General features: G+C 43.6%; 1 protein-coding gene across 1 annotated transcript in view; it reads left to right on the top strand.

Moving 5' to 3' along the window:
- Window positions 1-12884, top strand: part of LOC5502251 — a 108897-nt gene that overhangs the window by 61438 nt on the left and 34575 nt on the right. Inside the window, exons 15-18 of the mRNA XM_048727654.1 lie at window positions 10487-10628; window positions 10856-11263; window positions 11620-11836; window positions 12518-12660. Of these exons, the coding sequence (XP_048583611.1) occupies window positions 10487-10628; window positions 10856-11263; window positions 11620-11836; window positions 12518-12660 (910 nt within the window). The remainder of the gene's footprint in view (window positions 1-10486; window positions 10629-10855; window positions 11264-11619; window positions 11837-12517; window positions 12661-12884) is intronic.

The following is a 12884-nucleotide window of genomic DNA, read 5'->3' as shown; positions in this document are numbered from 1 at the left end:
GAACGAGACATTTCTAAACGAGGATGTTGCAGGGAAATTGGGGATTCACGAGTCATACGTAACCGTGCAAGTCAATGTGTTGAATGATGCAGTTGAGACATTTCAATCCATGCCTACTACCGTAGAGATTGAGTGTTAATGGGCAGTTTAGCAGGTCTGTAAATGTCAAAACATGCCCTAGCAAGGTGACTGGAAGCTACAAAGTCGAAGACTGAAGCGAATCTAAGGTCTCAGGACAGATGGTCGCATCTGAAGAACTGTGAACTCGCAAAACCAGCTAATAAATTTCTAGTAGATTTGTTAATTGTTGTAGACAACACTGATATGCATTATTCAAGGCTGATATCCGTGGACAGCCGGGGGAGCCAATCGCTCGGCTAGGTCCCCTCGGCTGGACATGCATAGGGAAACCGGATGAGAAGGAACATTCTTCTGCGCGAGCTCATGTCATTCGGACATTGCATAGTAGGAGAACAAGTGGTAGTGGGTGTGGTGAAGTGGACAATACACTCAGGAGGTTCTGGGAAATTGAGAGTTACGGTACCGATTCCCAGGTCAACAGAGTTTATACAGAGGAAGAGAACAAGGCGATCAAGAAACTTAGCGACACTTGAGCTATGAAAGTGGCAGATAAAATAGGAATACCTTGAAAGGATGGAAGACCGAAGCTGCCAGACAACACATCCATGGCAATGTCTCGTCTAGTAAACACAGAGAACAAACTAGTTTAAGAAGGACGAGTTTGTGCAGAAGCAGTACCAGGCGACAATAAAAGCCTACGAGGAAAAGGGTTACTTGCGGAAGGTTCCACCTAATGAAGCGCCGCCCCATCAGGCCTGGCTTCTCCCACATTTCGCGGTGGTGAGACTGGACAAATCTACTACGAAGGTTGGAATCGTAATAGATTGTGCAGCCAAATGCGAAGGGGTGTCGTTGAATGATACGATTAGAGCAGGACCCAAGCTTTAGCAAGACCTGTTTAATGTCCTTGTACGCTTCCGTCGTAATCCAGTGGCTTTGGCTTGTGACATTAAGGTAATGTATATGCAAATAGAGATAGAAGAAGAGGATCGACCATATTTCCGTATACTATGGCGGGACTGTGACACTGGCCGAGAGCCAGATGTTTATGAGTTTAGTCGAGCTATTTTTGGGAAGAACTCTGCGCATATGGAATCACAGTTTGCCGCTCAAGAAAATGCCAGAAGATATCAACATGAATATCCAGTGGCAGCAGAGACTGTGCTAAAGTCAACTTACATGGATGGTTCTATTGACAGTGTTGCCAGTGTCGAAGAGGGCATCGAGCTTTACGGTCAGCTGAGGGGATTATGGGGTTTGGCAGGGATGCATGCTAGAAAGTGGATTTCAAATTCCCCAGAAGTCATGGCTACCATTCCAGAGAATGAGCATGCAAGTGAGATGAAGATAGGTTACAATCAGGACCCTGTAGTGAAGACACTAGGAATATCTTGGCACAGCAATGAGGACAAGTTCACCGTGACTGCGGTAGCCGTGCCATCTGACATTCAGTTGACAAAGCGAAATGTACTTCGAAAAATCGCAACTGTTTTCGACCCCTTGGGTTTTGTGAGTTCGTTTGTAGTGGTTGCGAAGATAATTCTTCAGAAGCTCTGGGCAATGGGTTATGATTGGGATGATGTCATCCAGGATGATGTTGCTGCACAAATGGTTGAGTGGTTCGGACAGTTGTCTTATTTGAAGTGTGTAAGGATCCCCAGGTGTTTTTGTGACAATAAGGTGGGTGTTGAGAAGCAGATTATCACCTTTGTCGATGCTTCTATTCAGGGATATGGGGCAGTAGCATACCTTGTGTGTTGCTATGACGACAACACAACTTCAAGTCGAATGATCGCTTCAAAGAGTAAAGTGACTCCAGTAAAACCTGTGACGGTACCTAGACTGGAGTTCATGGGAGCAGTGCTGGGCTTACGGTTGACTCAGCATCTGACACAGATTGTGGGCATACCTATGCAGTCAGTGACATTTTATTATAATAGCATGGATGTTCTTTGGTGGGTTCGGGGTCATGGCCGGAACTTCTGCCCCTTTGTTGCCTACCGCATTGGGGAGATCCAGATGGCTACCGAACCTTCACAGTGGCAACATGTCGTGACCAAGGAAAACCCTGCGGATCTGTGCACCAGAGGTGCAACTCCAGAGGAACTTTCGGATAGCTGAGTGTGGTGGCATGGGCACACATGGCTGTTACAGGACAAGACAAAGTGGTCTAAGATGGAGAAAGGAAATCACCTCAAGCTGTTACTGGAAACGAAGACAGCGGGCAGCAAGGAAGAAGAAGAAGTACATGTAAGCAGAGTGCTGACTAGTCGGATGCAGAGATTCCGGAAGGGAGTGAGGTGACAGCATCAGTAGACAAGGAGTCGAAGCTTGAGCCTACACGATTCTCAAGCTGGACACGCTTAGTGCGCTTACATGCTCGAGTACGGCGAGTAGTGTTCAACATGAGAAACCTACAGGACAGGCTGATTGGACGCGAACTACACCCGGAGGAACTCAGTCATTCGGAGGAGGGCATAATACGACTGGCTCAATGCCAAGCATTTACCGAAGAGTACAAGGCGCTCGCAACAGGGAAGCAACTTCCAAGTAAGAGTTTACTCGCCAAGTTGTGTCCTAGATTGGATGAGCAGGAGGTTATTCGCTGTGACGGACGGCTTCGTTTTGCAGACGAGCTAACTTATGATGTCAGATTCCCTATTATATTACCAAGGGGACATTGGGTGACCAAATTGATAGTCAAGCACTATCATGAGTTGGCCAATCACAGTGTAGGGTCGAACTTTATCTTATCGCAGATCAGTGATAGGCGTGAAGAGATCAGAGAGTGGGAGCATGAGTGTAACAAGTGTAAGAAGCAGAAAAACGAAACCGCCACTCAGGTAATGACGCCGCTTCCTCAGGTGAGACTTCGTTTCTCACTTCGTCCGTTTGACCAGACAGCGGTAGACTTTGCGGGTACATTTATCACTATCCAGGGGCGCGGACGAAGCCGACTCAAGATATGGTTATGTGTGTTTACATGTTTATCGAAGACTGCCGTACACCTAGAGGTGTCATGGGGACTCGACACAGACAGCTGTTTAAGGGCGTTGAACAGGTTCACGAACAGAAGAGGGTTGCCAAAGGAGATTGTGAGTGACAATGGCACCAATTGTGTTGGTGCGGTTAATGAGTTCCAGGAACTTGTTGGTCAGATTGACACCGACAATGTTATGCTTGCTACAGCACAGAAGGGAATAAAGTGGCGGTTCAACCCGCCAGGCGCTCCACACTTCGTTGGGGCACACGAGATAATTGTCAAGGCGGCTAACACGCCTTCTACGCAGAGGTTGGAAATGATGTCACAGATAAAGAGTTGGTTACTGTTTGTACCGGGGTTGAGAGTCTACTCAACTCTCGTCCGTTAACATATCAGTTTGCAGATCACAGGGATAACGTTCCTTTAACCCCTAATCACTTCCTTCATGGACAGATGAGGGGACGGTTTGCTCCTGAAACTGTGGATACTGCGGCATATAATCCACGCAACCGCTGGCGCAAGGTCCACGCGATTATTTCTAAGGTATGGTCGCGATGGCAACGGGAATAACTCCCAACACTGAACACAGGAGCGAAGTGTACTAAGGAAATGAAGGACTTAAAGGAAGGAGACGTAGTGATAGCACTGGATCCGGATCTCCCAAAAGGTCGCTGGCCTGTAGGAAGAATCGTGGAAACCTACCCTAGACAAGACGGGCACACACGAGTGGCTAAAGTACAGTATAATATTCTCTATATGAATTAAAAGAACAATGACTTCAGAGCTGTAAAGAGTAATGGGAAAGCATAAGCTCTGAGGCCAAGAGCAGGACAACAGGTCCTGAAAGAAAATACGAGTGAAAGAGAGAGTTCCGTTCCTGCAGGGAGGAGGGTGGGTGCAAATCACAGAACCTTCTGCTAAGCCGTTTGGTGAAGACTGAGTAAATTATCGTTATCTTCACAGTCTTATAAGTAATTATTATAATTTATGCATACCGAGAATAGTATAATATTATCTATATGAATAAAGAGAACAATGACTTCAGAGCTGTGAAGAGTAATGGGAAAGTAATAGAGTTATCAGTGTGAGCTGCGCTTGCAGCGAGAGTTGAAGCAGTTGCGGATGCATGCACTACTTTATAAACTTCAGAATAATAAGAAACCATGTCATTATTATTCCAACCAACATGTTGAGCGACCTGCTTCTCCGAAACACCGAGCATAGAGTGATAGAGCATGCACCTCTGAAACTGTGAATCGTTTCTCCCTCATAAATTCCTAAATCCTTTAAATATTTGGAGAGTCTACTAGCTATCGTTGACCCAACAAATGGCGAAGTAAAAACACAATTATTAGGCGTTGTAGATCTAAATAGAAATCCATGTCTTAATTCTATCCTCATTCTATTACAGACAAACATAGCTTTTTAAATTTGTAATATGACATACATATGGAGAAGTAACTTTTATACGAAGAAAAAATTTCTGTCTTTTACCCTAAGCGTTTTAAAGAAAGTATGATTAAACAAAAATCCGGAGTCGTCGGGAAGTTGTAAGACCTCCTTAGTCCTAACTTTACCCTGGCCGGAGGATCTATCTCCTGCAAAAAAGTTAACAGTAAAGAAGGCTAGGTCCCGAGAAACAATATATAAGTCTATAGCAAGGATACCCGGTGTAGCTAAACCCGAATGTAAATGCTTAGCAAGCTTAACAAGCTTGTCTAAAAACAAAGGGCTAGCTTGCTTCGGGGTAATATTAGGGGTAATTACGAGCTTGTTCTTCTGAGATTGCCTTAAGATATTGTTTAACAGAAGAATGCGTCGCAGGATTACTTTTACCTAGAGCCTCGTGCAATTCGCCTCCTCTACCGTTATTAGAAAATATAGAGCGTAATTTACCAATCAAACTGTCTACGGTAGACGCAGCGGGGCGTTTTGGGCAATTACAACCCTCAGAGAAACGAAGCACTAGATTAGGACAATCCGAGATATGAACTAGCGTTTTACCTGACCGATCTTCAAAGACTAAAACTCGAATGATATCGTCATAAGATAGATTTAGGAAATGGCAAGTTAGCTAAGAACGTTGAAAGTTCTTTACATAAACTGGACTTTTGCTTCTCGTATGGTTTTCCTGACGTCGTCTTCTTCAGATTCGTAATCATGTCTTCTAATTGTTGTAAATTAATGTCCATCTTGGGAACCTGGGAACAAGGCTCAAGGCTAACGTGCTACAAATAAACCGTCAGCAGATGGGTACAAGACCAATAGAAGGGTCTCAAAAGCACGCGAATTGATAATGGGCCACCAATATCTGCGAGGTTGAAGATCCGGAACGACATTTGTAAAGGGGCGTTGATTGCATTCCATAAAACGTAGTAACGGACCAATCAACAAATTGGGGGGAAAAACCTAAGCGTTTATACGGGATATGTCCTGGCGGAAGACATTAACTCCTCCTAAAGAATGTGTAGGCCAGGGGGTGAAGTGTGGAAGAGGAGTTCCCGTATAGTCCTTCTGAGCGTTAGAGTCGTGGGCCATTAAGTCAAAATCATGAGGACCAAAGGCTATCTGGATCTTTGACCAGGAAGACGGGCTGAGTGAAACATCAAGTTCAGAACGAGAGCGCGAAGGTGGCGTCTGCCTGGTTCAAGTCGGATGGAACATAGCAAAGTTGAAGACTGATATTAAGGTCACTGGACGTATAGAAAAATTCCTCAAGCGCTTCAGTCATAGGTTTGCTCTTGCCTCCTCCTCTCTTCCAAGAGTGAATAAGAGTAGTAGTGTCAACTTCGGCATAGACTCGAGCGTTTTGAAGGATTTCCTTCCCAGCTTGGAGTGTATACACTAAAGCATATGTTTCCTTAACACAAATAGGGAGCGCATCTATTCGAGGGGTCCAGTAGTCACGGATGGTAGTACGTTGGCCTTGATTAGTAAGAATAGAACCTCCCCAACCACTATTGGAAGCATAAGAGATAATGGAAACCGTCAAGTGTCGTTCATCGAGCCATGGGACATTAACCAACCGATTGTCGAGAAACCTCCACTCCAGAAGTTCTTGTTTAAGATTGCCTGTAACCTTAATAGGACGCTTGCTTCTCAATGCCGAGGAAATTGCCCTGTGTATAGCTGTGGAAAATAATTGGGCTGCTGGAATGGCCATAGTAAAGGAAGCAATCTTGCCACTGAATATTTGAAGATTCTTGAGAGAAACATGATTGGAGGCTAGAATGTCCCTCGCAGAATTGCGAATTTCTTCTTTTTGTCATCTGGGAGGTGGAACGTGAGGACGGAAGAGTCACAAATAAGACTTAGGAATACCACTTGTTGAGCAGGGGAGATAGATGATTTCTCTAAGGAGATGTAGTATCCAAGATTGATAAGTACCGAACAAGCGATAAAGGTAGCAGCCTCACTTAACTGTAGGCCAATGTGACGGTCATAGATGTATTGGGAACAGGGGGTCTTGGGTCCATACATTTAGAAAGCGCTCGTCGTGGCATAACCGAGGTTTTGTCGTAGTGCAGCTAAAGGTAAGACCAAATGAGGTGGATTAGTGAGACCAATTTGCCCCCATACAGTAAGCGAACCATTTAGAACCCTTTGTAAAATAGTAGATAAGATAAAATCCTCAAACCCTACACAAGATGGGTTGTTAGCGAGTTCTATGCTCGGTGGAAAATCACTATCATAAAATGTTCCCTGGAAGTTGCCTTTAAAGTGCTTCATAAATTCCCGGGCGTCAACTCCATGCGAAATGAAAGATCTCACCCTGGGATCGCAGTTAGATTCCGAAATGAATAGATCCCAGTATTCCGAGTAATTATGGATATTTCCTGCTCGAAAATGTTCTGGATCCCTAAGACTTAAAATCTTAGGAGGGGCATGAATCTTCCCTTGAGATACGTCAAAAATGGAAGGTAATGATCCAGTGGCGTGAGTAGGCCTGCCTTCGCAGTCACAGAAACGAGTAGATATGTTCTCTTTTAAGGCTGCAACAAGGAGTTCAGAGAACTCAGACTTGGAGGAGTTGTAATCCTAATAACCAAAAACGAATATAAGCGACTGGGAGTACCAAACACAATTTGGTTACAATTAAGGCAGACCTGCACGCCACTGGATTAAGAAAACTCCGCGTGAACAGAGTATAGGCAAGGGTAGCCCATCGTAAGCCAGTGGAAAAAATTAGTGCCAATGTGTGTATGCTAGTGTGCTTCTAAAGTCCACATTTATGTATACATACTCGCAAGGACAGTTTGGCTATCCGACGGAGTTTTAGACTAGCAAAGGTCGCATGCGTGGTCTGCACAATTGGCATCACGCTAGCCCGGTCGCAGCTCTGGATCCCACATGAATCTGAGCTGTGGTTTAAAGCACTTCGTTCGGGTCGAAGTCGCCCTGCAGTATTTTTTGCCGATGAAGTTTAACTGAGGCAAACCGGCTATGCCATGCTGACGCGTCCTAATAAGGACGAAACAGCTGTCCATGGTTGCCTAACTGCACGGGTAATAGACTGTGCTAGCGTCCCGTCTTGGCCCGACTGGTGCCAATGTGTGTATGCTAGTGTGCTTCTAAAGTCCACATTTATGTATACATACTCGCAAGGATAGTTTGGCTATCCGACGGAGATTTAGACTAGCAAAGGTCGCATGCGTAATCCGCACAATTGGCATCACGCTAGCCCGGACGCAGCTCTAGATCCCACATGGATCTGAGCTGTGGTTTAAGGCACTTCGTTCGAGTCGAAGTCGCCCTGCAGTTTTTTTTTGCCGATGAAGTTTAACTGAGGCAAACCGGCTATGCCATGCTGACGAGTCCTAATAAGGACGAAACAGCTGTCCATGGTTGCCGAACTGCACGGGTAATAGACTGTGCTAGCGTCCCGTCTTGGCCCGACTGGTGCCAATGTGTGTATGCTAGTGTGCTTCTAAAGTCCACATTTATGTATACATACTCGCAAGGATAGTTTGGCTATCCGACGGAGTTTTAGACTAGCAAAGGTCGCATGCGTGATCCGCACAATTGGCATCACGCTAGCCCGGTCGCAGCTCTAGATCCCACATGAATCTGAGCTGTGGTTTAAAGCACTTCGTTCGGGTCGAAGTCGCCCTGCAGTTTTTTTTGCCGATGAAGTTTAACTAAGGCAAACCGGCTATGCCATGCTGACGAGTCCTAATAAGGACGAAACAGCTGTCCATGGTTGCCGAACTGCACGGGTAATAGACTGTGCTAGCGTCCATTCTTGGCCCGACTGGTGCCAATGTGTGTATGCTAGTGTGCTTCTAAAGTCAACATCGTTGTCAGCCCTTGTCGAGTAAGCGTTTCAATGTTCTTCTTGATCTCTGCAAGCTGTCCTTCGATATTCTAGATAACAAACAAAATGTTGCTACAGATATCACCTGGCACAAATGACTCAGAGATTTACTACAAATCCATATCCAATCATTATTATTTTATTATTATTATTATTTTTTTTTATGAATATTAACATAGCCGAACCGAAGCCTAAATAATATCGATAGGTTAGCATAACTCCTTCCAGGTCTAAAATTTTTTAGTCTGGTGTCCTGCTTAAATAAAAATTGATAAGCTGGTATATATCCTTCACCCGGGCCTAGAAAAATTGACCGGACAAAAGCCTATACGAAAATTAATAGGCTAGAATAACTCCTTCAACCCGGCATAGATAATTTAGTCGGACCCAAGCCTATAAGAACATTGATAGGCTAGCATAACTTCCTCACCCCGGCATAAAAATATTTGCCGGACCCAAGCTTATAAGAAATTGATAGGCTAGCATAACTTCCTCACCACGGCCTAGATAATATCCGCCGGACCCAATCTAATTTATTCTAATAAAAAAAACTAACAAGATTGCCAAACCAAAAGAAGCTAAAATAACAAAGGACGCTAAACAAAACGAGGGAAACCAATATACTACCAACGGAATGCAAACAAGGAATGCAAATGCAGAAGCGAGAAACCAAAAGAGCCTATAACTAAACTCGTAATGACAAGTGCAAAAAGCTAAGGCTAATAACGAGTTAACGCACTGAATAAAAAGAAAAGAAGCCAAGAACCAAAAATCGCTCACTAGATCTAGGAAGTACTGTGTAAAATAACGAACGAGCTCCAAAGAATCTAGGGCTAACGAATAAAGGAACGGTAATAAAGAACAAATGACAGCTAACTAGCAATAGAAATGCTAACAAAACTTATAGAACCAAAAGCGACTACTAAGAAGATAATACAAAACTGGTAATGCAAACTAAATGCGGAAAAACGGAATAAAACGACTAGAGGCAACACACAGATAGCACGACACTATAATAAGTAGACCATAAAGCTAAATACACCAAAACGCTAATAACTACGAAACCGACAAAAATAAAGAAAACGACTCCTAACATAAAATAACTTAACACTTACTACGGCTAAACTGAAGTAAAATTGCTAACAAGAAAGACAAACCAACCTGATTCGCAAGGGCGGCAACTGGATTTTGCGCAGTTTCGGCTGGTAAAACGGCCGGTAAAACGGCCGGCACTACGGCTGGCAAAACGGCCGGCAGAACAGCCTCAGGCATAGCTTGAGCAGCTATTACCTGAACATCTTCAGGTTGGGGAACTTGAGCCATTGAGTGTGCAGGAACGGAGCTATTATGCAGAACTGGCAAATCACAGAACCTTCTGCTAAGCCGTTTCGTGAAGACTGAGTAAATTATCGTTATCTTCACAGTCTCATAAGTAATTATTCTAATTTATGCATACCGAGAATAGTGCGATGATAAGACTTAAATCCGTCCTATTACTAAGTTAGTTCCTCTTGAAGTCGGACAGTCTTCATGAACAGTTACGTATTATCAGTTTCTTTTCTAGGAACACACTGACCCCTCAGTGCAGGGATGGTTAATGTTTAGGAGGATTGCGTGACTTGTTAGTTTCCGGATAAACCGGTTTAGGAATGTAACTTCCCTGCGCGTGGCGCCTCGTTGTGTGGTTGTTTGGAGGTTAAAAAAAAAAAAACGAGTGTAAGAAAAATAGAGAGAGTTTTATTAAATCTCGTTGGTTTAACATTGTTTCGTCGTCCTATCGAACAACCCCCCTAAAACTACATCTATCAGTCAACACAAAAAGTTGTTAAATACTGGCTCCGTTTTAGGCAGTGCCTTAATCTATATATTACACATTTCACAAATTGAGATCTTTTATTTAATTCTAGGCTTAATGACCTATTATAAATAGGCAAAAAGGCTAGGCTAATTGTGCATTGATGCCTTTCACACGATCGATAAAGTGGAATCTGCGGCTTTATATATTAATCTATCATATGGCTATTTCGTATGGCTAGCAGCATGCTAGACATTCCCTTCCTGTCCTGTCTCTACAATTACTACTCCTCATGCTGTTGTTCATGTAACAGGAATTCCCTGGTAACAGTGACTACACTACCGTTGTGCACAATGACGTGAATCCACCAATCATAGGGTGGTACGTCAGACTCCACCCGGTCAAGTGGCACATTCACCCCGCCATGCGCGTGGAGATGTATGGCTGCCTATCAGGTATATACACATATTTAACTTCACGTCCGGTCACAAATAGCCGTGGAGGTGTTTGGCTACTGAGCAGGTAACGTGAGACATAGGTCACTTCCGGTATATAGAGATACATGTCTGCCCAGCAGGTGAAAAGCTGCATGCTGTGATGCCACATCCAATCCGGCAAATCCGGTCATGTGAGTCAAATTTCTCATCATTTGATATCATCTTGAAAGAGTTCTATGTTTTAGTCCCCAAGGGAATCAGGGCAATAGAAAATCTTGGCTGCTTTAAAAGCAAAGGACCAAATACCACCCTCCCCTCCCTTGAGAACATCGACCCTGCCCTTCAGTGGAGTTACCAACAGCGAGCTGGCGCCATTCTGCGCTGCGCTGATGCTGCGTTCCGTCGCGGTTACGAAGTCTTCGGAATCCAAGATGGCGGCAAGTGTGTGGCGGGAGGCATGTCTGACTATGGCGGGAATGGTGGCTCGATTGAGTGTGCCGATAATGGGCGCGGTGCTAATGGTGCTAACGAGGTGTATAGAATCGACAGGGAGTGTGCGTGGGGTCACGAGCTGTGCACGTGGACATCGAAGGGCGGTAACGGCACTTGGGTGTTTGCTAATGTGACGGATATAAGCGACGCTCCAAAAGGGGGTAAGTAACATAAAAAAGAATAATGCAAGTTCTCTGTCGTCGTCAAGAAACATTATACATATCAATCTATTGTGTTTTGGAAACTTTCGTTTTTCAAGAAGTTCGCTTGGGCCAATTCTTTATTAAGTATCTAATTCCGCCATATTTAGTCTGCTCTTTATAGATTAAGAGCTAAGTCGATATTTTCTACATAAAATTAAAGGAATTAATATTTTAACGATTCTTGTGGCTGCCATCTTGAAAGCCCAAAACCCGTTTAGAGCATCACAGGTTTCCCGCGCGCTTGCCTCATGTTATTTTTAGTAAAACGACAGATGGATAAGAAGGCGCTTAGTGAATATCTCATTCTATTTTAGGCGATGATAATGGCGTAGAAACAGCAATTTTATCCAGCCAAAAACAGTTCCATACCCAACTGCCAATCAACATGACTGCTGCGATCACTCTGTGTTACTGGGTCATGTGTAACCCTTCGCGTCTTGAGGTTGCTATGGAAACACATGACGGCAATACTGTAATAGGCTTTACGCAGAGACACTGCGCACTTCAGCTCAAAGTTCTTGGAAATAAGATGTAAGTACAATTATTCGATATTGTCTCTCCAACAAGATTAGTCCTTACTGATCAACCTAATCCTATGTTTGATTTTAATTCCTTCTCTGGCACTTCAAATCAATGAGGATAGACTGTTGTTTTAGATGAATATAGTGCTTTAAGTGATTGGGTTTTCTGTTTGTGTTTAGTTTTGTATATTACAGTAAACAGTACGGTATATGGGACCTCAAGTCCGTAAAACACCCCTCATCATGCAATAATAGTCTTTACTTTTTTGTTTTATTATAATGTGTTAAAGGTCTAGAATTAAAATTATAATACATGAATGAATAGTTGAATAAATCTGATTGCCGGTTTTACTTTTGCATCTTGTCTGTAGTCTTTCTATTCATACCACCTAGGAATTCTACAGCTTGTCTGTAGTATTTCTATTCATACAACCTAGTCATTCTGCAGCTTTATGTCTGTAAGTCTTTTTATTCATACCACCGAGTCATTCTACAGCCTGTCTGTAGTCTTTCTATTCATACCACCTAGTTATTCTACAGCCTGTCTGTAGTCTTTGTAGTCAGACCATACTTATAAAACTTTTAAAAAGCTCATACTTGAGCGATCCCTCTTATACCAACTATGCAATAAGGTGGAATGATAGATGCGTTAGAACAGTTATTTTAGTCAGTCGTTTGATTTTTATGGCAGCTCCTACGATAACTGTGTTTGCAATAAAATATGGCGTCACGTGTGTGTCACGTGGAAGTCACATGCCGGAGTCTGGGAGATTTACCTTGATGGGCAGGTCATCGGTTTTGGTCGCTGGCTCAGTGCACGCTTAACATTACCAGGTATGGCAATATCTATCAAAATCAAATTACGCGACTAGACTAACTTTTGTGACAAAATAGGTAACAATAGAATCCTTTAGATAAGGTTTAGATCAGGTTAATTTCAAACTTAACCTGAGTATCATGCCTCGGCGAAAAGTAACATGGGCGCTTGAATGGCACAGAAGTGGACGTAGATCTGGGCGAAAACCAGCCAGTTTTGAGAAGGTTGTGTGACAATGAAA

The sequence above is a fragment of the Nematostella vectensis genome, chromosome 5 (assembly GCF_932526225.1).
Source record: "Nematostella vectensis chromosome 5, jaNemVect1.1, whole genome shotgun sequence".
In the NCBI taxonomy this organism is placed as follows: Eukaryota; Metazoa; Cnidaria; class Anthozoa; order Actiniaria; family Edwardsiidae; genus Nematostella; species Nematostella vectensis.
Note: the sequence above shows the minus strand (reverse complement) of the source record. Positions and strands in the feature narration are given on the sequence as shown.